At 44.4% G+C, this 25,869-nt stretch overlaps 1 protein-coding gene across 4 annotated transcripts in view; it reads left to right on the forward strand.

Annotated features, from left to right (window-relative positions):
- The first annotated feature begins 393 nt into the window (after positions 1-393).
- The window catches only part of RBM34 (RNA binding motif protein 34), a 47,753-nt gene continuing 22,277 nt past the window's right edge, over positions 394-25,869 (forward strand). Inside the window, exons 1-6 of one of the 4 annotated variants that reach the window (XM_068249795.1) lie at positions 394-498; positions 3,491-3,623; positions 5,642-5,810; positions 7,704-7,840; positions 9,017-9,203; positions 9,971-10,030. In XM_068249795.1, the coding sequence (XP_068105896.1) occupies positions 3,556-3,623; positions 5,642-5,810; positions 7,704-7,840; positions 9,017-9,203; positions 9,971-10,030 (621 nt within the window). In that variant the 5' untranslated portion in view covers positions 394-498; positions 3,491-3,555. Of the gene's footprint in view, positions 542-3,490; positions 3,624-5,641; positions 5,811-7,703; positions 7,841-9,016; positions 9,204-9,970; positions 10,031-25,869 lie in introns of all 4 variants that reach the window. The other 3 variants (XM_068249796.1, XM_068249798.1, XM_068249797.1) reach the window with 3 other exon arrangements.

Below are 25,869 nucleotides of genomic sequence, written 5' to 3' on the forward strand. Positions count from 1 at the left end.
CGAACAATTATCGTTTATCAACCATTTTACCGCACTTTTATCAAACATTTATCACACTCTGAACATTTTTAGTGAATACTCAAAAAAGTCGGTAATTATCACTGGAGGTAATTTTGCATCCAAAGAAAAGTTACCGGATGTGTGCTACTAATTGTAGACGGCATCATCACTACTGTTGTTCATTTCATTATTACCATGTCCATTTCGTTATTAAATCCCATTATTATTTTTGTGATATGATGTTATTATGGTTAAACAACATTATTGCAATTGTTACTATTACATTTTGAGTTGTCAGAGCAATAAATCGGTGACCTACAGTGCTCTGTAACAGAATTGGACCAGCATGTTAATAAAGTTTGTTGAAAGAGACAAAAAAAAGAGAGAGAGACGGAGTCCCGGAAGTTGTGTAGCAAAGTATCAGCATTCAGCAAGAGGGGAAAAGGAAGCACATGGGAGACAGCAGTGTATGTAAGCGCTGGACGTGATCAGGCTGCGGTAGGTGGATGCTGTAGTCGGGACCCGGGGGAAGCAGTGCAGGGTAGGCAGCACTCCTTAGGGCACTCTGATGAGTGGTTTTGTCTTTTGTGCACAGGGTTATCATTTATTGATAGGTAGACAGCCTGCTGTGGGCTTCCAGACAGTTTGGTTTGAAGAACAGTTGCTGGATATCCTCACTTCTGGAAATATGACAGATATCCAGCCCTTGATATACTTATATATGTTATACATTGAATGTATGGTTTCAATCCCGACATAACTGCGAGACCATAAGATGAGCACTATTATGCAGTTAAAACATTGCATTGTATGTGTTATTTAAAATGTATTTTCTTGATATGTTGCCTGTTTCCATACTGTTAAAAACTGATTTAAAGGGGAACTGAAGTAAGAGGTATACGGAGGCTGCCATATTTATTTCCTTTTAATCAATACCAGTTGCCTGGCAGCCCTGCTGGTCTATTTCTCTTCAGTAGTATCTGAATAACACCAGAAACAAGCATGCAGCTAGTCTTGTCAGATCTGACATTGTCAGAAACACCTGATCTGCTGCATGCTTGTTCAGGGGCTATGGCTAATAGTATTAGAGGCAGAGGATCAGCAGGAGGGCCTGGCAACTGGCATTGCTTAGATGGAAATAAATATGGCAGCCTCCATATCCCTCTCACTTCAGTTGTCCTTTAAGTCCATCTGATTGGCTCTGATCACTCCTGCTTGTAGGGTTGCTATAGCCATCCATCTCTCACCACCCACAATATATTCAGCGGTGCAATCATGGTTGTGGTCATTTTGCACAGTACTGTGCGAGCGACACAGTGGTATTTGGGATGTAGTGTTGAGGGTTGTGGGATTGGTCAGAGTTGGGTCGGCTTGGAGCAGCATCGGTGACACAGACGGTCTGCCTGGGTGGCAGTGATCCTGAAGTTTAAGACCCTTGTAGGTGTATGTACCAGGGCTGTGGAGTCGGAACAAAAATCTTCCGACTCCTAGGTTTATAAAACCACGACTCCAACTCCGGGTACCCAAAATGGCTTCGACTCCGACTTAGGCCACATACACACATCAGACCATAGTCTTTTGAAAATGAAAGATACCAGACCAATTTTACCCCCTTCCATGTAGTATGAGAGCCATACCTTCACAGTCTTTTCTATGGAGCTGAACTCCCCATCAGAAAAAAATCTTTGCAAGATGCTGCACACAAAGATGCTGTACAGACGCAAAAGATCAGTATCTGCAAACAGATCTTTTGGAGATACTGATCTTTTGAATGTATACAGCATCTTTGTGTGCAGCATCTTGCAAAGATTTCTGTCTGATGGGGAGTTCAGCTCCATAGAATAGACTGTGTAGGTATGGCACTCATACTACATGGAATGGGGTAAAATTGGTCTGTGATCTTTCATTTTCCAAAGACTATGGTCTGATGTGTGTATGAGCCTTTAGTCTAATACTTAACAGGGCTGTGGATTTTGTACAAAAATCATCCGACTCCTCAGTTTATGAAATCAACGACTCCGGGTGCCCAAAATTGCCCCGACTCTGACTCCTTGACTCCGACTCCACAGCCCTGGTATGTACAGAGGGTGTAAACAGGTTAGGTGCACATTATTTCCTTTTTTACCGCGCATGCCAATAGCTGGTCCATTGTGCGCTATGCCATCGCCCAGAGAGACGCGCCGTGCGTCTTTCCCCTGCGATGCACCCGGCTGTCATCGGCTCACTTTCTCCTATGCTGTAAGCAGAGTTGCGCAAGGAAGCGCCAATCCTGCATTCTCTCAGCACTCCCCACCCGGCTACCTTTTCATGCCACCCGGCTGTTAAAAAAAACTTCTGGGGAGAACACTGATGCAGATGTCTTCCTTCACGATAAGGAGGGAAATTGGGATTTTTAGAAAGAGATTACTTTGTATTCAATTCAAGTAAGATAACTATAAACAGTAGTCAATATGGAGTTTGGAGATCGGGTTTTTAATTGTGTTATGCCAGACTGTCCCAGTTTAAAGTGTACCTGAGGTGAACCGACGGACAAAAATTAGATACTGTATATACTCGAATATAAGCCGACCTGTGTATAAACCGAGGTACCAACTTTTCCCTTAGAAACCAGGAAAAAAGTGATTGCCTTGTGTATTAGCCCCCTCCCCAGTATGGTCCCCTCCACAGTAGCCAGATGTGCCCCCAGTACAAGTCAGCCCTTCTCTCCATAGCCAGATGTTTGCCTAGGATGAAAAAGCTGTGTCTCAAGACGCCACTAGAGGGCATCATAGATCTAAGACACAGCAATTGCCACACAGGAAGAATCCCCGATCATTGCACCGCTGACTCATTGCTTGCATGCTCCGCCCCACAAGCCAGGGGACACAGGTAGTCTTGGGCAGCGCACTCTGCACACCATGTTGCAGGGGGATGGGGGCACGGATACAGCAGGGAGCCAGATGTCAAGAGCAGGATCACTGGTTCACAATCCTTACGCGCCTCTGCCAGTAACAAAACTTGCTCCACCATCAGATCTGCTGTACCGACTCACATATAAGCCGAGGGGGTAACATTTTAGGCTTATACGCGAGTATATAAGGTACTTGCCTAAGAAGAGAGATGCCTCTGCATCCTGCAGAGGCTCCGTTTGCAGACCTATGGAACATATCCGATAATAGCTTCTCGGCTGTTACATGGCCTCGCTCCTCTTCATGTATGAGTGCTGGTGCACTGTACCTGTACGAGTATGGCCTTGCTTATGCAGTACACCAAAGCCTCTCATATGCAAGTGGCCAGTTAGCACAGGTGCAGTACGACTGTGCTCATGCAGGAAGAGGAGTGCAGTCACAAGCATAATTGGGGTCTCTGACAGTAGCGGTCCTCTCCAGGACAAAGTGTGTGTGTGTGTGGGGGGGGGCTTCCCTTTTCTTCGTTCAGTATCTAATTTTATTCTTTAGGTTGGCATTGGGTTGTCTTAAAGTCTAAGTCTTTTATCTTCTTCTTTCTGTAGTTCTGGGTATACTGAATTGAAGACCTCTCATTCTGGAAAGTGTTGTGACCTCCAGACTAGGAAAAATGACAAAGGAGGATTTGAAACGCAAGCCTAAGAAAGTGAAAAAGCTGAAGAAGCAGTCTGAAGTAATGTGAGTATAAGCAGTAATGTGTTCAAGCTCAGTCATTTACCCTGAGTCATTACTGTCTATCTGTCCTCCTCACCTTCTGAACAAGCCATGGGCATTACCAATTGTAACCAAGTGTAACTGTCTGGCATAAAATCAAAAATCAGTTCTTTGTTTTTATCTGGTAAACAAGTAATAAGGATGCTAACCAGGCAACCCAAAAGTTAAAAATCACTCTTATTTTTCTTCTCCATATTCCCCAGTTTCCCTGGTTCTTATTTAGTACATCTGCCACACTAAGGAAGTTGCAGAAAAGATATACCTATATAGCAGTGATAGTCTGTGGCACAGGCAATGGCCAGTGTCTGGGCTCTAGACCTGATTGTGTGCTGGATAATGCCAATTGTAGAGGGCTGGTAATTATACCGGTGTTCTATTATCTCTTTAGTTAACTGTCCACTCACACTAACCCTCCACTCCTTTCTCCTAACACCACCCTACCACTGCCTACACCTAACATTAACTCCCCCCCAAACTGTGGCTAAAACAACTATCCTCTGCTGCCGCTATCTTTGGCACGATATCCACTGCTATTGTTTTTCCCAGAACTTTGGCTATACCTAGTTCCCAAATTGTCCACTGGGCACCTCTATAGTCGCAGTTAATATTGTGGTCTATGTTGGTGCCCGAATTTCCTGCTTCTGCTTTAATTACTAGTTTAAAACTAGTGTTATCAAAGCAGGAATGAAGCAGAGAAAGTTGTTTAGACAACAAAGAAGTCCTTTGGGTATGAACTGGCTAGAAGTGGAGTAAAAGTGACCATAGACAAGAAGATATCCACCCGACGTGCCCAATAGATCCCTCTCTGATCAAAATCCTATGATATTTTATCAGTGAAGTACAGTGTTTGCATCATGAAGTAGTTGAGGTAATCCAATCAAAACACTAAAGGTAGCCATACACTGGTCGATTTGCCATCAGATTCGACCAACAGATAGATCCCTCTCTGATCGAATCTGATCAGAAAGGGATCATATGGCTGCCTTTACTGCAAACAGATTGTGAATCGATTTCAGCATGAAATTGCATAACCATAACGTCATTCACTATTCATCTCTTGAGAAACCAACCTTTGGTTCAATTTATACATCTATACATGTATATAGGCTACACAACTTTTTATCTGAGTAGTCATTTGATTTTCTCACCTCCCCAGGGAGGAAAAAAAATAGATTCTTGCACTAGATTGGCCCTGTATGCTGTCTGTCACTTGACAGTCTGGCTAGTGGGATTTATTATTATTTTTATTATTTTTTAGTATTTATATAGCGCCGACATATTACGCAGCGCTGTACTATATATAGTCACTAACTGTCCCTCAAAGGAGCTCACATTCTAATCCCTACCATTGCCATATGTCTATATTATGTAGTGTAAGTACTGTAGTCTAGGGCCAATTTTAGGGGGAGCCAATTAACTTATCCGTATGTTTTCGGGATGTGGGAGGAAACCGGAGTGCCCGGAGGAAACCCACGCAGACACAGAGAGAACATACACTCTTTGCAGATAGTGCTCTGGCTGGGATTCGAGCCAGGGACCCGGCGCTGCAAGGCGAGAGAGCTAACCACTACGCCACCGTGCTGCCATAACCACTATGCCACCATGGGATCTCATCCTTTGAAGCCACTGGACCCACCGAGGTTCGGGCAGGTTTAGTTAGGCGCTCGTTGAACGATAGGAGCATAGCGTAATTTAACAGCACACGCTATGGCTGCATAGCATGCTCTGGAGATTACCACTCGCTGCTGTCATTAAGCTGTGCTGTAGTGGATCAAGCCCAAAGACTGTAGTGGGAAAGGTGCACCAGGTTAGATGCTGTGCTCTGCTCTGTTTTGAAAAGGGAAATGTGTGTTAATGCTTCTGAGCACAACATTTTGTTCCATGCAGTCTGGCCAATACTGTGAGGCACTGCTGGGAGTATCTGACTGTTGCATGTATTAATGGCACTATCATGATTTGTTGATGCTGTTCCTGTTTTGCAGTTGTGAAGCAAAGAGCCAGGAGCTGGCACCAGAGGCAGAGGGCTATGTGGCTGGAGAAGTGGCCAGTAGCCTGTTCTCAAAGAAACCTACCCCGAGCACCACGGCCCTGTCCTCCCTCTTCAGTACCAAGGCCTGTGCTTTACAGCCACTGTATGTTCCGGTTGTAGTTGTAAGTGTTAAAGTTCATCCATTACTCATACAGGAAATATCTCAACACTTCTTTGTGCTGTACCTCATTCATGATGCTTCACCATCCAGGGTTATTGAAGGGGACCTCCGTATTACTCCCAGAGGATTGATGTCAAATGTCTTCTGTTGCTACATTCATTAGCAGTTCCCCAGTTGCATCCATAGTTATCCTACCTGTGGATTTCAACCAGCAGGGGAGAGCTACTGATTGACTGCCTCTGTCAATGTTAGCAGGCACACTCTGCCTTTAGCACCCAGCAGGACTTGCTCAGCTGTATAATACCTGATAGAACTGATTATAAATGATTGCGTAAAGTAATGGTCAGCATTCCAGTATTTTGGAACTTCAGCTTGGCTTGAGCTCAGGGCCATATATGGGCTTCAATTCACTAAGCAGTTTAGATTAGTCTACTGATGGTTTTTAGCTATTTATGGTTTGGTAGAATGTTTTAGACCTGGTCTAAAACATGTGGTAATGAAGTCAGTAAAGCAGGGGAAATGATCAAAAGATGCAATTTACAAAGGCAAACAAGGAGTAACCACACCCACTTTTTTCTGTCAGATTAGACCAGCTGATTTCTGTTGGTAAAGTAATTCTGTGAGGTATTTTAGAGGTGAGGATGGAACCTTTTGAATTAATTATGTAGGAGTTTAATTGTATCCAGAGGAGAGCTCATCAGAGGAGAAGGATGTCAGTCATAGCTACTCGTTTGTGAATTGCATCTTTTGATCATTTCCCCGGCTTTATCTACCTAATTACCGAATGTTTTAGACCAGGTCTAAAACATTTGGTAATTATTAGTGAATTCCCTTTTGATGCAACTGATTTACACCAAACCATCAGTAGACTAGTCTAAACTGCTTGGTGAATTGAGGCCATAGTCTAAAATCACTTTTGGGTATTGGGAGAGGAGGAGGGACTTAAGAATAACATGCCCTATTGCACACCTTTTCCTTGGCTGTCTTTTGATCACTAATTGCAATTAAAAAGAGTGAACAAACAGCAGATTTCATCATGAAATTCAGCATGAAATCTCTCGGGAATTGCCTTGTGACGCCACATCCACCGCCTTGCTGGCCTGACTCTGCACTCCAATGTAAAAATGTTCTCCCCCAGTACAGTATCCTTTACCTGTACGTCTCCGCCACTGGCTCGGGGCTCCGACTGCAGTCCGCATACACTGGCCGCACATGGTTGCCGGCATATAAATGGGAGCATGTGTGATGTCATTGCTTGTCCCAATATTACTCGTTACCGCCGTGCACTTGATCAACCTCGACGGCCTGCCATCTACCAGCATGTCTGATTTGCTATGGAGATAGTGGTGGACTTTCCTCCCATTCGACGACCCAATCAGTCGATTTTGAAAAAAGGAAAAACTTTTGAATACTTTAAAATGTTGCAAAACTGTGACTCATTTTGTGGGATGCAACCCGCTTCCTCAGGCAAATATAGGAGTATCTGAAAAGTAATTGTAATTGCTTCTGCTATTTGTTCACCTTTGGTGGATGGGTGGTACCCCTGGCCTTACTATAGAGAGCAACTTCTTAATCCAAGTGTGGTCAAGTTTATACTCCCCACCTATCTTCTCAGTGGTTGCCTTTGGGTAACCCTGGTTTGTGAGTAAGACTCCACTTTATATACTTATTATTTCCGGGTGTATTGACCTATTACACTGTATTGGGCTCTCTTTGTCTCCTTTTGTTTTATGAGTGAAGAAGTTTGAGTATTAACCCTTCTAGTAACTCGGAAACCATTGATATCTTTTTACTATTACTATGGTTTTTATGCTGTGTTCAATGCTTTAAACCATAGATTAGATATCCGTTTCATACACTTTAAAGTATAACCTTATGTTGTTTACGTTATCAGACCAAGCCGAAACGAAAGCTTCCTGAGCCAGAGGAGGAGGAGCAGGACATACCTGCAGATGCCGCTAAGACCACCAAGAAACCACCTAAAGTGGTGAAGAAAGAGCAGACTGTAGCAGAGAAGAGATTGGCGGACAGGTATTACTATTTCCCCGACTCCAGACTAAATGCAGAAACCTGGGACCTACCAGTCGTGGTTGGACTCTTCAACTTATATAAAAATAAAATCAAGTTTGCAGTTGTCTTAAAATGTAATGTTAATGACTATCTTTATTTATTTTAAGTATTTATATAGCGCCGACATATTACGCAGAGCTGTACAGATTATACAGTCTTGTCACTGACTGTCCCTCAGAGGGACTCACAATCTACTCCCTACCATAGTCCTATATCTATATAGTGTAGTGCATGTATCCTAGTCTAGGGCCAATTTATGGGGAAGCCGATTAACGTATCTGTATGTTTTTGGAATGTGGGAGGAAACTGGGGTGCCCGGAGGAAACCCACGCATACACGGGGAGAACATACAAACTCCTTACAGATGATGACCTGGCTGGGATTTATGTTATCTTCCTAGTTTAACCTGCTGCCTTCTTTAAATCTCTAAAAAGTAGCTTTAGGGCCGGGTCAGAAGGACGGCTGTCGGTGGTTTGTTTAACCAATGCTCAATGCTTCTCTGCTACCAAGCTCAAAAGCGTTTGGCATCAGTTCCTGGCGTTTCATTGTCACGTTTTGAACCCCCAGGGCAGTGATGCCCAACCTTCTTGAAGTCGTGGCACATCACGCCAAATGCTCAGATCTCCGTGACCTATCACCCCATCCCATTTGGAATATTTGCACAGCGCCGACCATTTGCACTGTGCGTTTGTAGCCGCGGTGCGCCTCTGCAACCATGGCAGTATTACTCTCTAGAGCAGTTTTCCCCAACCCTGTCCTCAAGGCCCACCAACAGTGCATGTTTTGTGGAAATCCACAGAGGTAGTTAATCAGCTCTGCTGTCACTAATTACCTCACCTGTGCACGTTTGTGGTTTCCTGCAAAACATGTACAGTACTGTTGGTGGGCCTTGAGGACAGGGTTGGGAAACTCTGCTCTAGAACACTGACTGCATTAGTTGAATGACTACAGCCAGGCAACTGGTATTGTTTAAAGGTAATAAATATGTCGGCCCCCATATACCTCTCAGTTCAGGTATCTGTAGGTAACACTGGCACACCAGTGTAAGATCTCAGGCAGGGCTTGAACCACCAAATGCCCACTGGTACTAGTGGCTATTATTGAGTCTGAACATTTGGCGCTTTGTATTGTTTGCAGGGAAAGCGCTTTGCTGAATGCAGATGAAGATGAAACTGCCAAAAAAACTCAAGTGAAAAAGAGCAAAAAAAGCACAGATGAGGAACTACCACCACACGCCAAGAAAAAGCTCATCATGGCCGAGGAGAGGGTGAAAAACAAAAGAACAGTGTTTGTTGGGAACCTGCCAGTGTCCTGCACCAAGCAGGTAATGGGTGCAGCATATCCACCACTTTTTACAGTGTGTTGCTTGTATGTATAGATCATTGGTATTCTGCCCACCCAGAGCTGTATTATGCACAGAACCTCTCCCTGCATGCCGTTTTTTGAAAAAAGGTGTTAAATATTTAGTTCACTTTTTCATGCGAAACATCAGATTTTAACTTTTATCCAGCATGTGCTGCCTAACTTTAGTTTGTGGGACCTGGAGTAATGGGGTTTTATTTCTAAGGATAGTGATAGGGTGACAGATGCCTGGGTGTTGGAGGAAACTACACACTCCACTACCTACAGGGAACAGCAGCAGGAATTGGGAAGGCTAGCACGGCAGGGCTAAACTAATCAGCACTAGCTCCTCAATGGTTTTTGAAATTTTAGTTTAAAAAAACAAGTGTTATTAATTAATTCAGCCATAAATTTCTCCCTGGACATTACTGATTTTGCTGCTCTGATTACCCCCCCCCCCCCCCCCCCCCCCCGGCTGCCTGTTGCTTACAAACACTTCTCTACCACTGATCATCTAATGTTTACAATGTGTGTCTTTTTTTGCTGCAATTGCTTTCCCATACCTGGTCTCGCAGTTCACCACTGCTGTCTGTTTCTGTAGGCCTGCTTTGTTCCTGTTTCTGCAGTCATTGGCCTCTGCATTTCTCTTCCTGTTCCTGTCTGCGCAGAAAGGATATTCAACAGAACCAAAAAGGATAGTTTGCCAGGGCTTTTGCTGTAATCTTACCATTGTGACTCTCTCTGTTTTAGATGCTGAATACTTGCTTTAAAGAGTTTGGCCCTATAGAATCCATGCGGTTTCGCTCTATGGTAAGTTTTGTAATGTTGATGTAGAATTACAGATGTGAATCGGTGTGCTGTGCTAGTTTGTTTTATTTTATAAATTTATTTATATTTGTAAGGCCACGTTAGCACCATAGAACACGGATGGCCATGGGATCGGAATGCAATGCGTACGAACGCTCGCCATCTGCGTCTCTATGCGTTGCGTGGCTGATCCCATTCACTGAAAGTGAATGGGTCAGCCACATGTTTTGGTAAAAAATGCGTGCAGCATGCGTTCGCGGACCACACTGGTCCGGAACACATGCAGTGTGAACATCACAGTGCAGTCTATGCACTTTCTGATGTCGTGCGTGGCGGCCTCCTGCACGCGTTGCCGAAATCCGGACGGCAATGCGTGCAGTGTGAACTCAATCTCGGATTCACGCTAAGGTCTTAGGCCCCCTAAAACCTTAGCGTGAATCCGAGATTGAGTAAAGAATCGATAGTTACCTGGGGCTTTCTCCTGAAGCAGGTCATTTTAGCGTGCCTTTTTTTTTTTTTTTTTTTTTTTTTTTTTTTTTTTTTTTTTTGACAGAAAAAGTGATACAGTATATAGAACTTCAGACACATAACACATAAACAGCATACTTGAACAAGTAACACAGTAAAGACAATGGCCTCAATTCACTAAGATCATGCTGGAGATAAGGCAAGAGAAAACTTGCCACCACACAGTGAGTTATCTTAACTCTTCATTCCTTAAGTTACCTCCTCTGTAGTTATTTTCACACGCATTTAATTAACAGCCTGTCTTTAACTCTGGAGTTATTTTAAGGATTGAAGAGTTAACTTTAGGTTTGCCTGAGGTAAAATGTTTCCTGAATACTATACAATAACATTTCTATAGCGCTTTTCTCCCATAGGACTCGAAGCGCTTAGGCTCTCTCAGATTCAGTAATTGGTAGTAGGATGAAGTATTCACACAAAAGTTATATTTCTGCAAATGCCAAACTGAACAGGTGGGTTTTCAGTCTGGATTTAAACACGTCCAGGGATGAAGCTGTCCTGATCTGTTGAGGTAAGGAGTTCCAAAACGTAGGGGCATCATGACAGAAGGCTCTGGGACCAAAAGTTTCCAAATGGACTCTGGGTATGACTAGATTATTAGAACCTGTGGATCTGAGAATGCGGGGATTGCTACGCAGCTGCAACATATCTTTCATTTATTCAGGGATTTAAATGTCAGTAGGCCGATCTTGAATAGGACCCTCCATTCTATAGGTAGCCAGTGAAGGGAGTGCAGGACTGGCGTTGTGTGGCAGTGACGGGGTTGGTTAGCAGTCTGGCAGCAGTATTCTGTATCAGCTGTAGGCGGTACCAGACCTTTTTTGGAAGGCCAGTGTAGAGAGCATTGCAGTAGTCCAGTCGGGATGTGATGAAGGCATGGACTAAGGTTGGCAGATCTTCTGGGGGGGATGAGGTGCTTGATTTTTGCAATGTTCTTCAGGTGAAAATAGGATGATTTCATCACAGCAGAGATTTGAGTTCTGAAGTTTAAATCCCCATCAATTAGAACTCCCAGGCTACGCACATGATTAGAGCTGCGTAGATCCGTGCCTCCTATTCCCAGTGGTGAAGACTGAAAGTTAAGTTGTTTTGTTATGCTCTGCCCTCCAATCAGAAGGACTTAAGTTTTGTCTGCCTTTAGTTTCAGCCAGTTGTCATTCATCCATTGCTGTAGTTCACGTAAGCAGGCGTTTATAGTTCGAGTTGGATCCGTCACACTAGGCTTGAAGGAAAGATATAGTTGGGTGCCGTCTGCATAGCAGTGGTATGTCAGGCCATGTTTTTGGATTAGTTTTCCAAGCGGTATCATGTAAATCGTGAAAAGCAGGGGAGAGAGGATTGAGTTCTGGGGCACCCCATATTTAAGTGATACAGGGGTGGACAGGAAGGGCCCCATAGATACTTTGTGGGTTCTGCCACTCAAGAAGGATTGGAACCACTGAAGAACTATGCCATCAATGCCGCAGTATTCCTGTAGCCTGTTTATCAAGATGTCATGGTCAACTGTATCAAAGGCTGCAGAAAGGTCTAGCAGTATGAGGATCGAACACTCTCCTCTGTCTCTTGCCATGAGCAGGTGGTTGCATATTTGGATGAGGGCAGTTTCAGTGCTGTGGTGTTTCCTGAAGCCAGACTGGAATGGGTCATAACTGTTGTTTTGTAGGATGTTGGCTTCTAGCTGGAGGTAGACAGCTTTTTCAATTAGCTTGCCCAGAAAGGGGAGGTTAGAGACAGGTCTGTAGCTGGTCATTGCATAAGGGTCCAGGGAGGGTTTTTTGAGGAGAGGCCTGATGATTGCTTCCTTCAGTAAAGCAGGAAATATCCCTGATTGTAAGGAACAGTTAAAAATTTTGAGGAACACCGGTACGAACAGGTTGGGGCAGTTCAACATGAACTGTGTTGGGCCAGGATCCAGGTCACAGGTAGTTAGGCGGAGGTGAAGGAGGAGGCTTTGTGACTTCTTCATCAATTTCTTTGAAGTTTGACCAAGGTGTTACGTTGTCTTTGCTAATGGTTTTTGGCTCTATATTAGGCTCAGATGCTGTAAGTTGGATGGCGGACCTTATAGCGGAGACTTTGGCCTCAATTCACTAAGATCATGCTGGAGATAAGGCAAGAGAAAACTTACCTCCACACAGTGAGAGAGTTATCTTATCTCTTCATTCCTTACGTTACCTCCTCTAGTTATTTTCACACGCAGTTAATGAACAACCTGTCTTTAACTCTGGAGTTATTTTAAGGATTAAAGAGTTAACTTAGACAGAAGAGTTAACTTTAGGTTTGCCTGATGTAAAATATTTCCTGAATACTACATGCCTTATCACCATGGTAACAACTCTAGAAGAGTTATTAAAGACAGGAGATAAGCTTAGTGAATTGAGGCCTTTGTCTGTGAAGAAATGGGCAAATTGGTCACAGAGGTCCTTTGAAGATTCGATATTAAGTTTTTGACATGCCGGGTTACAGAGTTTCTCCACTGTGCGGAACAGTTGGGCTGGTTTGTTAACTGCATTTGCAATCTCTTGTGATAGAAAGGATGATTTTTTTTTCCCGTGATTACCTTTTGGTAGTTCTTCGAGTGGAGGATTAAGGCATGTTTGTCTTCTGGGGACTGAGATTTGCGCCACAGTCTCTCAAGTTTTCGGCCTCGTCTTTTCAGCTCTTTTATGGCGTTATCAAACCACTGTGCATGGTCTCAAAGGTGGTGGACACACATTTGTTGTATTTAAACACCAGAGTATCAGGGTCCAAACTGGATTCAGTCAATTAATCAAAGCTAAGGTTATCTCGGATATCTTGAGGTGTTAGCACTTTTTAAGCGGCGATATTTTATTTGATTCTAGACCTGGTGTTTGACAGCTGGCATTGAGAGGGAGACGTGGATAGTGTGATGGTCTGACCAGGCAACAGGATTAATTTCCACATTGGCTATTGACAGCCCAGTATGGAATATAAGGTCCAGAGTGTGACCTTTCCTGTGAGTAGCAGAGCTGATTGATTGGAAGAAACCCAGTTCATGTAAGACACGAGGTAGCTCTATTCCAAATTGTGAAGAGGAGTCATCCACCCATGTATTGAAATCTCCAAGAACAATCCATCTGGGGGGTGTGGCCAGCCGGCGATGTGAGCAGACTTATCTCACACAGCTCCCGCGCTGATCCGACAATATTTGATCCGGTACGTTGATTTGAGCCCCTGATTTAGTCCCGACTGGCGGAGATTACAGAACTGACACCCTTACTGTGCCCCCGGGGGAAGAAATCGTGCAAATGGCGATGATGTTGAGGAATAGAGAGGAGAAGGCCTCTGCAGACCATCCGAAGAGGCAAGATGGCGCCGATCCTCCTCCAGCACAACACTCAGACTCCCAGCGCAGTGATATAGCCTCTCGGCTGGAGAAATTCGCACATAAGGAGACTAAGAGCATGCCCGGAGACATAGCTCCCGACAAACAAAACGCCGATGGGGCAGAGTCGGAGGGGGCCCAAGCGGAAACCGAAGGCTCGGTTGCGGAGGAGTGGGAAACTGAGGCTGATCTAGGAGTACCTGCCGCAACCCCGTAACCAAAAGCAGCCAGATCCGGTAAGCTGGGAGGGGGAGCAAGAAAACCTAAAGAGCCTCTGCCTAGTGAAATGTTGGCCGCGGTGCAGGCCTGCAACGAAGCCATACTTTCTCTGACGCAGCAGACAGGCGGAATTAAAGAGGAGCTGGGGCTGATACGACAGGACATTAGCAATATAAGGGAAAGAACCACTGCACTAGAAACAAGAGTCAGCAATGTGGAGGATCAAATGGGCCCGATTACACGTGATTTAAAACGAGTTATAAGGCATGCCACAGCAAACTCTGATAAAAATGATGACATGGAAAATCGACTACGCCGCAATAATGTGCGCATAGTGGGCCTCCCTGAAAAGATTGAGAACTCGGACCCTACATTGTTTATTGAAAATCTACTTATCTCTTTTTGGTCGGGAAACCTTCACCAACCTATATGCCATAGAGCGTGCACATCGTGTTCCTACACGTACGCCAAAACCTGGAGCTGCCCCTCGGCCTTTCCTTGCTAGGTTTCTTCACTACAGAGACCGCAAGGCTCTCCTGAACGCAGCTAGCCTTAAAGGATCTATCACCTACAAGGAAGTTAAACTTTCATTCTATCCTTATTTCTCGGCAGAAGTACAGAAACAAAGGCTAAAGTTCTATGATATTAAGAAACGTCTTCAGAAAATGCAAGTACAATACGCTATGCTTTATCCTGCGAAGCTTAAAGTTATAGCAAATAATGAGGCCCATTTCTTTTTCTCTCCGCAAGAAGCCACGGACTGGCTTGATCAAAATGAACAGCATATAAAAGCAAAGTCTCCCGTATCTGCTGAATAACTTTAGTGTTTACCTCTCAGGATTACACTTGAAATATGGAAACTGTACTCCAGCTTGAATGCTGGGTGGATGTCAGTATACATATGAAAACTGCCCTATGATTGCTGGCTGTATACCTCTCACTGTGATTTATATCTCTGAATTATTGTGCGGAGGCAACTCTGGTATCTGAGGATGTGGGATATTGCTATTAAGCCGGTATGAGGTGACCATGTTTTTAGGGGTTAATTGTTATGTGATCTGCTTTAATACACCACTTTGATTATATACTGAAATGTCTGGGGGGAGAGGAGAATTCTCTGTGTCCTCAGATGCTAAGTATGTTGACTATAATCAGAGAAAAAGCATGTGTGCATCAACCAAGTGAACCTGACAAATCTGGCTTTGCAAATTTGGCCTATTGGCTAATCACGAGACATTGCTCATGCAAATAAGCATTTGCTTTCGCATGCCTAAATATGCAGGGTCGAAACCAAAAACCGCAAAACAATCGCCCTGCGGGAATTAGTTCATGCTATATAGCACTATCCAGGGGCGCCACGAGGAGGCTTCCCATTGCCCCCATGCTAAGTATGTTGGTTTGGCAAATCTTGATTAATCATAGAGCAAGACCCTCTGGTTATATGCTTAACAATACTCTAGGGGGGGGAATTACAATTTTGGGTCTGGGCTCTCATGCTAAGAATTTCTGTGATTACGCAAGTATTGATGTTCATTATGTTTGGTGGGTGGGGGGAAACGTTGGGGATGTTACTTCAATTTTACTTTTTAGTTAATCAAAGTGCAGCAGTCAACTTATGTCTATGGGCTCAAAAAGGTAACCATACTACTCCTTTCTTGCACTTTAAACACCTAAAATGGAAGATACCACTATATTAAGCTGGAATGTAAGGGGGCTATCTGATGCAACAAAACGACATGCAATTCTTTCTGCTTTACAAAAGGCTGGACCTGCCATTTACTGTTTACAGGAAACCCATCTTAGGCCTCGTTCACATCTGCTGCGCTGAAAAACGTGTTAAAGCGCATGGTAAAAAACGCATGCGCTTGTGCGCGCTTTAGTCCGCGTTTCTGTGCGTTGCGCTGCGCTTCTTTAAAGCACGTTTTGCTTACTGTAGCAGCAGCAGTTGTCAATAAAACTTTGTTTTTGTATGTAAATGTATTTTTTTCTCCAATTAGGGGTAAAAAACGCATGCGCTTCTATGCGCTTGTACGCGCTTCTATGCGCTAAAAAAGCGGACCCATTCACTTGCATTGCTGTGCGCTTTCCAGCTCAACGCACAGAAATGCCTGCAACACTACGTTTCTGTAACGCTGCTCAGCGCAGCGCATAGATGTGAACCAGCTACATTTAGTTACATGGAAAAATCAATACCTTGCTGAACGCACAGGGCAGTGCGCTGTGGAAAGCGCACAGAAACGGCCCTGATGTGAACGAGGCCTTATGCCTCACTCTCTTCACTTATTAAAAAAAAAAGTGGATATTACATAGCTTTCATTCTACACATTCATCCTATTCCAGAGGGGTATCCGTATTAATCCACAGCAAAATACATTTTTCCCTTATGACTTCTACAATTGACCCAGAGGGGCGTTTTGTAATAGTGCATGGCCGGATTAATAACCTAGAGTGTATCATAGCGAACATTTACTCACCCCCTCCTTTCTCATTATCCAATCTACAGCCTATTGTAAACTTTATAAAAGACAAGGGGCACCTTCCCTTGCTATGGGTTTGGGATTTTAATATGTTCTTAGGGCTCTTTCACATCAGACAACGCGAACAGGAGCCGTTCTCCTGCACGCGTTGTCTGCCTGCGGCGTGTCGTCGGGTATCTGTGGTGCGACGCAATAAGCGGCGGTAGCTGGTAATTAAACCCGAAGGAAAACGCCGGCTCGCGGGTGCGTTGGAGGAAAAACTGCGCCCGGGTGTGTCGGAACCGCAACGCATCGAAACACAGCGTCGAGTGTGAAAGGTAAAATGAGTCTATGGACTTTCATCTTACCTTGGTTAACGCAAACGGCTTCCGTTTGCGTTAACACAGAAAGTCTGCCCTAATGTGAAAGAGCCCTTAGATCATAAGTTGGATAGATTTAGGTCCCGGACACAGCTGAGTCAACCTTCTCCACTGGCTAGATTTCTTGGGGAGTTGGGTCTGATGGACGTTTGGCGTTCTATGCATCCCGGGGAATTACAATACTCGTGCTTCAATAAAACATATATGTCTTTGTCTAGGATTGACCTAGCTATTTGTAACTCTTCCATGAAAATATTGATTCAGAAAGCTGAGTATCTAGTACGATCTCTTTCTGATCACACCCCACTAGAAGTTGTAATCTCTTCCTCTACAAACTGCAGGAAACCAAGGCTGCCTTGGAAACTAAACCCTTATTGGTTAACACTAATTAGTACACATTCTGATATCATTAAAGAGATTACTGTATTCTTTACCTGTAATAATGATTCCAATAATAGGTTGTGGTCCTGGGATGCATTCAAGGCCTTTCTCCGGGGACTCTTCTCCTGGGAAATTAATAAAATACGATCTAAAACGAAAAATTCTGATATTTCTCTGACCAAAATGGTGGGGGATAAAGAAGCTGAATTTATTGCAGATCCTACAGCTGCCAATAGGGTGGCTTGGGCGCAAGCTCAGGACAACCTTAATGAGCATCTGATATCCAAGGCAAATCATAAACGCTTCTTTCAGAAGCAAGCATTTTTTGAGCAAGGAGACCAAACGGGACACTTGCTCTCAGTTATAACTAAAGCTCAATCTCCCCCTAATATTATTGGTGCTTTATCCACCCCTACTGGAGCTATAGTTAGACTCTATGGCTATTAACTTAGAATTGCAGAGATTCTACAATGACCTACCGTATTTTTCGGACTATAAGACGCACTTTTTCTCCCCCAAAAGTGGGGAGAAAAAGTTACTGCGTCTTATACTCCGAATGTAGCAATCCTGGCATTTGTTTCCATCAGTAATTACCGTATTCTATTGCGGTGCGCAGAGGGGAGGCTGCAGCGTGATCCATAGTGTTTCCATGCGGCATTGAAGATCCGCTGTAATTACCCGCAGTGTATTTCCTCTAATCTTCCTCTTAAATAATGCCCGGCATCAGTCCCACAGCACAGCGCGATCCACGTGGTTTCCATGTTGCATAGTAGCAGCCGCTGTAAATATCCGCGTTGCTGAGCCCTTTGATCCCCGCAGCGCAGCGTGATCCACGTGGTTTTCAAGTTGCATAGTAGCAGCCGCTGTAAATAGCCGCTGAGCCCTTTGATTCCCCCTCTTTCTTCATGCCGGTATCAGCGCGATCCCCGCTGACAGGCACATCTTCAGCCGCTATAGCGGCAGAGTCCTCAGAGGCTTCCGTACTGCAGTGTTTACTGGCGCCCTCTCATGACCTGCGACCCACGTGGTCATGAGAGGGCGCCAGTAAACACTGCAGTACGGAAGCCTCTGAGGACTCTGCCGCTATAGCGGCTGAAGATGTGCCTGTCAGCGGGGATCGCGCTGATACCGGCATGAAGAAAGAGGGGGAATCAAAGGGCTCAGCAACGCGGATATTTACAGCAGCTGCTACTATGCAACATGAAAACCACGTGGATCACGCTGCGCTGCGGGGATCAAAGGGCTCAGCAACGCGGATATTTACAGTGGCTGCTACTATGCAACATGAAAACCACGTGGATCGTGCTGCGCTGCGGGGATCAAAGGGCTCAGCAACGCGGATATTTACAGTGGCTGCTACTATGCAACATGAAAACCACGTGGATCGTGCTGCGCTGCGGGGATCAAAGGGCTCAGCAACGCGGATATTTACAGTGGCTGCTACTATGCAACATGAAAACCACGTGGATCATGCTGCGCTGCGGGGATCAAAGGGCTCAGCAACGCGGATATTTACAGTGGCTGCTACTATGCAACATGAAAACCACGTGGATCGTGCTATGCTGCGGGACCGATGCCGGGCATTATTTAAGAGAAAGATTAGAGGAAATACATTGCGGGTAATTACAGCGGCTTCTTCAATGCCGCATGGAAACACTATGGATCACGCTGCAGCCTCCCCTCTGCGCACATCAGCAGCATCATTTTCAGCCTGAATGCCCAGACCAGAGGGACCCAGCTACTGCCACCCATTCTGGTGAGATAACCTGAAATTTAATTTTAGTGATTGATTAGTGTAGCTGGGGAGGATGGGGGGTTGTTGTGTAGTGTAGTGCAGTGTAGCTAGGGGAGCAGCAGGGGTTAGTTAGCTTGTCAGTGTAATTTAGATAGAGATATCTTGTTGGGGAAAGGGGGGAGGAAAGATCAATAAGACCCTCCTGGACCATGGACTCACCTATGTTTCATTTTTTTTTTCCCCTAGTTTTTGCCCTTTAAACTTAGGTGCGTCTTATAGTCCGGAGCGTCTTATAGTCCGAAAAATATGGTATATTCTTCTAGAGCAACATATAGTCCTCAAGATCTAGATGATTATCTGTCTCTTATTCCATTACTGGGTCTCAGTGAGGTAGATGCAGCCATGTTAGTCTCCTATTATGCTTGAAGAGTTGGAAGCAGCAGTAGCCTCGTTCCCAAATAATAAAGCCCCTGGTAATGATGGTCTCCCCCTAGAAATCTATAAAAGGTATGATGATTTACTACTACCTAAGCTCCTGGAAGTATTTAATGCTGCTTTCGAATCGGGAATTTTACCTAGCTCAATGACAGAGGCAGTAATTGTTTTAATCCTTAAACCTGGCAAGGATTCCCTTAACCCATTCAGGTTCCGTGGTTTTCACGAGAGAAATGTTCACCTCCCATTCATTAGCCTATAACTTTATCACTACTTATCACAATGAACTGATCTATATCTTGTTTTTTCCGCCACCAATTAGGCTTTCTTTGGGGGGTACATTTTGCTAAGAGCCACTTTACTGTAAACGCATTTTAACAGGAAGAATAAGAAAAAATGGAAAAATTCATTATTTCTCAGTTTTCAGCCATTATAGTTTTAAAATAATACATGCCTCCATAATTAAAACTCACGTATTGTATATGCCCATATGTCCCGGTTATTACACCGTTAAAATTATGTCCCTATCACAATGTATGGCGACAATATTTTATTTGGAAATAAAGGTGCATTTTTTCCATTTTGCATCCATCACTATTAACAAGTTTAAAATAAAAAAAATATAGAAATATTTCATCTTTACATTGATATTTAAAAAGTTTAGACCCTTAGGTAAATATTTACATGGTTTTTTTTTTTTTATTGTAATGTTTTTTTTTTATTTATAGTAAACATTTTATTTGGGTAGTTTTGGGAGGGTGGGGGGTAAACAATAGATTTATAATGTAAATGTGTGTTGATTTTAATTCATTTTTATTTTCAGGTGTAGTATTACTTTTTGGCCACAAGATGGCGGCCATGAGTTTGTTTACATGACGTCACTCTAAGCGTAACACACGCTTAGAGTGGCGCATCAGGCAGTGAATGGCCAGAAAAGGCGCAGCTTCCGAGAGAAGCTGTCGCTTTTTCAGCGGGGGAGAGTAATCACTGATCGGACTTCATAGTCCGATACATTGATTCCCTGACTACCGAATCCGCGGCCGGGAGTGCGCGTGCACGCGCCCGATCGGCCGCGGGGGCGCGCGGTAGCGCACATGGTTTCTGGACGTAGTTTCTACGTCCAGAAACCAAAATAGGTTAAGGCAGAATCATATAGACCAATCTCTCTTCTGACAACCGACATCAAGATACTATCAAAGGTCTTGGCAAATCGGCTTGCTAAGGTGATTACCACTGTGATTGGATCTGACCAATCGGGATTTATCCCATCTAAATCCACGGCAATTAATATTAGAAGGGCTTTTCTCAATATTCAGTTACCTGCTGACAATGTTGGAGAAAGAGCTATCCTATCCCTTGATATTGCCAAGGCCTTTGATAGTGTTGAGTGGATATATTTATACAAGGTGCTTGAATTAATGAACTTTGGTCCCAATTTCCTTAAATGGGTAAAAATCCTATAGAACCACCCAAAGGCCTGTATTAGAGTTAATAACTCTAATTCTCCATTTTTCAGCTTGGGAAGAGGTACCCGACAAGGGTGTCCCTTATCCCCACTTTTATTTGCCTTGGCCATAGAGCCCCTTGCTGGACTGGTTAGGAGTAACAAACAAATACAAGGATTTAAATATGGGCCCCTTGAAGAGAAAATAGCATTATATGCTGATGACACTTTATTATTTTTACAGGATACAGACACCTCCTTAATTAACGCTATGTCAGCCTTATCTGACTTTGGTAGGTTCTCGGGCCTAGTGGTAAACTGGGATAAATCATGCCTCTTAGCATTGGATAGACAAGACCCAATTTTGCCGCAATGTTGCTCTCAAATTCAAAAAGTGACCTCATTCAAATACCTAGGGATTATTGTTTCACCTGTTATATCTCAATTCGAATCTCTTAATCTCTCCCCACTCTTAATTAAGATACGTCAGAAACTCAAGATATGGTCAAAATTGCCCCTATCCCCAGTGGCCAGGGTAAACCTATTGAAAATGGTTACGATGCCTCAACTGTTATATATCCTGCATAACTCTCCAATATGGCTGCATCTCAAGATATTCAAAACAATAGATAAAAATTTTAGGGACTTTATTTGGGGTACAGGTTGGGATAAAAATAAAATTGCAATATCTACAATACCCCAAAGATGAGGGGGGATTGGCTGTACCAAACGCGTGGGTTTACTTTCTTGCATCTGGCAGGGTGGGAATCTCAAGAACTTTCAGACTCTAGTAGGCTGATCCTGAATACAAAACTTTGCTCTACCTCTATTTATGCAGCACTTGAGGCTGGTACATGTGGCTCTTTCAGTAATGGTAAAATTCCAACTCTGACCTTGATGCAAAAAATCTGGGACAGAATACGCTCTATGCAAAACATAGAGGGTATTACAGCCCATACCCCTCTAAATGGTAATACTCGCCTTGTAGAACTGCGTGAACTGACATTCCTCAATCAATGGGCAAATAGGGGTATTGCATACTTAGTACAGGTACTAAACGCTACAGAACCTTTGCCTTATTCAACTACAGCTGAAATACTGAGAATTCCCTTATCGCCATTGCTACAATTTCAGCATGCTCAATTCGTACATGCTATCCACCAGCAACAAAAAACACACTCACTCCTTCATCCGGCGCCCTTATTTAACTTGATAGCCCAGTGCTGCTCTAGAAGTGGTTTAATCTCACAATGCTATGCTATGCTGTTGGATTTATTTTTAAAACGATTCCCTCTTAAGAGTTATGGCAGATGGGTGGAGGAGCTGGGATGACCTCTCAGAGGGGGATTGGGTCGAAATTCTGCAAACTGTACCATTGGTCTCTACTAATGCTACACATAAACTATCCCAACTTAATATTCTTCACAGAACTCTATTGACCCCTAAAAGGTTATATAGTATGCACTTTAGAGATGACCCTATCTGTGCTCGTTGCAGTAGAGACCATGGAGATCTCATTCACAGGTTGTGGCACTGCCCCAAGCTCCATAGATACTGGAAATATATTTTAGATATAATTGACACTCTCAGTAATGCTACTGCTCCTAGAACTTTCCAGTTCTGTCTATTAGGGCTACTCTCGGGGCTAAATGTTCCAGATCCAACACAAGTTATGCTCCATAGGCTGCTATTTCAGGCTAGAAAGCTTATCCTATCTGCTTGGATTGATCCAGCTCCTCCCTCCTCTACTTCCTGGATTGTACAGGTGAATGCTTACTTAAAGCTTGAAAAATTGGTATATGCGCACAGGGATGCACCCCAAAAATTTGAACAAATATGGGCTCCCTGGCTAAATACTCCCGGTCTCTCGGATCGGGCGTTGATTATTGGGGTGTTCCATTGTTAGGTTGCATAGGAGATCTACAAGTTCCTTAAGGAAGTCTAAATGTTTTTCTGGTGGGCGGTAGATCAGCAATATGTTAATGTTTTTGTTTTTCTCAGCTGAAAGTTGCACCCCCAAACATTCAAACGAGTTGGTAGGTCCTACAGTAAGTGGTCTAATTTTCAAAGCTGATCTAAAGCTAAGTGCAACCCCTCTACCCCTGCGTTCTTTCCTGTTGCAGTATATCACGGAATAGTTTGTTGGCACGGCGGCCTCCAGGGTGGGGCCAACTGGTTCAGATAGCCAGGTTTCAGTCAGGCAGGCCAGATCAGAAGACTCTATTAGGTCATGTATGATTGCGGTTTTGTTGTTTATTGATCTGACGTTGCAGAGGACAGCCTTGATGGGGCTACCCTGGGAGCTAGGGTCTGAGATTGAGGGCTCCAGGAGAGAACAATCTCCAGATGTGTGGCTGTCATCTCTGCTGGATTGTGCTGCGGGCTATTAAGGTTGTTGCCTGGCTGTACTCTATAGATTTTGTCACAGAGTTATTTTGGTTCTGCAGTGGAGAACGTCTTTTCCCACGTCCTCTGGACCCTCTTCGAGCCTTTCTGAGGATTCCAACAGACTTAAGTAGAATCATTGTTGATTTGTCAATTGGATAGATATTCCTTGGTTGGTATACAGTGAAAAGTGTCTGTGCTGAATATTGATGTTTACACATTAGAATGGACAAAAGAGACAGCTCAGGGCCCCTGCTGAGAAAGGCCCTATTTAGAGTCAAGGTGTGAACGTTCTCAGCTGTGGCTGGTATCCTGCAGAGATCAAAGGGCCTGTGTAGACTGGATTGTCCTTACACAGAGCTGTATGGATGGACAGCATGGATTTGAAAACAGTCCTTTTGCCCATACTCACGGGCTACAAATGTCGCCGCAACACGCGGCGCGCGCGTGTTGCAGCGACAGGTCGCCCGTGAGTATGCGGCGCTGCCTGGGCGTGCACCCCGAACTGTCGCTCGTCGCTGATGTCGCCGGGCGATTGAACCGCTCAATCTCCTGGCGACAGTCGCCGCCGCAACTCCGCCGCAGCTGTCGCTAGTCCGCGTGAGTACGCGGACTAGCGACAGCAACAAGATAAGTTATACATTGGGCGTCCGGCGGGGGGAGGCGCAACAGCGACAGCTTCCGCCGCATCAGTTGCCAGGTCCCTCCGCTGTGTGTATGCGAAGGAACCTGGCGACGAGCTGTCGCCGGCCTGTTGCGCACACGCTCACGTGTGCTGGCGACAGGCCAAAAAGTTGCCCGTGAGTATGGGCCATTAGTTTAGGAGTTTGAAGATATAATATATAATATATGTAGAAAAATATAGTCTATTGAGCATAGATGCTGTAGATAATCGATGATAATACTACATGCCTCGTCACCATGGTGATAACTATTGAAACGTTATTAAAGACAGGAGATAAGCTTAGTGAATTGAGGCCCATGTCTTTACATCCAGCTGTTGGTCTTATAGGAACATTCAGATAGACCATACTGTATAAACATATGAAGCGCTAAACACTTCCTTTACCATATCAGATACAGATCCTAAAATGAAACAAAGGTGTGCAGAGCTACTATAGACCAAAAGCAATCTTCAACGTCACACAATGAAAACCTCACAACGAAACGGCAGCGAAAGTTTTAACATAAATATTCCCCCCCCCCTCCCTTCCACTCAGCCTAAAGGTAACATCCCAAAATTCCCAGACCATCTTGAACACCTCTTCTTTCTCATTCACCATAGAACTCAAATGCTCCATTGTCCTGACCTATGTTCTCTTATGCACCACATCTTCTACTCTAGGGGTAGATGTCCTCTTCCAAAAAGCTGCTAATGAAATCCTTCGGCGTGCACTTTAACTCGCGCTGCGCCTGACCTGGACGCCACCGTAGACAGAATGTCTATGGTTGAACAAGGGTAATTCGAGGCTCCGGCGATCGACAGACCCCAAATTACTTCTCCCTCCATATTCCTACGACTCCACATTGCTACGAAGGGAGAATAGTAATTAACGCTGCCCGAAATTTGTCATTTCGAATCATCCTGCACCAAAATGGACGGCATACATCCATGTACGCCTTACTCCAGCACCAGGAACTCTGTTGCCTCCCTCACCGTCCTCCCCAGTGGCTTCGTTCGGAAATGCAGAGTAGGGCGACTGAAGGGCTATTACAGAGGAACGGAGATGCCGGGGAGGATGGCAAGGGAGGCAACCGAGTTTATGGAGCTGGAGGAAGCCCCAGGAAAGTATCGATTCTTTACTTTACTCCATATTGGGTACACTTTAAAGTGCTAACTGAACTGTCAGCAAAACCTTACCCATTGTATCCTCAAAACACAAACTGCTTACTCCCAAGCATCCCCTAACCTTTAAATGGTCTGCAGAGAAAAGCCTGTCAGCAAATTTAAAGACACAGCAAGTGCACCTGCAGTATCAGATCTAGAAAGGGCTCAACAGCTTTCAGATTGACATAAGTAGTTATATCAAAATAATATTATGTGATCAGTAGAGGCATCATGTGCAGGTTGTCTCCTATTGCCCCCTCCTAACCACTGCTATGTGACTCGGGAGCTATATAACCTAAGGGGTGCTCTAAGCTTATAAACAATGGTGAGCAGTACAGGTGGGGCCCCAAGCGCTGCCACTGCCTGGGACCAACAGCTGCACTCCAGGGGGATGGGAGCAACGTCCCACGTGCCCTCACCACCGGGGGAACCACTCCCATTGCATCCTCCCCATGATATATTATTAATAAAGCAAGTCTCAACTGCTAAGTATTGATACTTCTTGTTTAACCACCTTACGACTAGGGATGGCTCTGCTGAGGAGAACTCATGGAGAAGCATGTGATCAGTTTGATCAGCTGATATATTTGTAAGGTTCTGATTTGCTGGTACTGATCATGTGCTAAACCAGGAAGTCATCACAGCCAATCAGGACCTTACAAATCTATCAGCTGATCAAACTGATCACATGCTTCTCCACGAGTTCTC

Source organism: Hyperolius riggenbachi, chromosome 8 (assembly GCF_040937935.1).
Source record: "Hyperolius riggenbachi isolate aHypRig1 chromosome 8, aHypRig1.pri, whole genome shotgun sequence".
NCBI classification, from domain to species: domain Eukaryota; kingdom Metazoa; phylum Chordata; class Amphibia; order Anura; family Hyperoliidae; genus Hyperolius; species Hyperolius riggenbachi.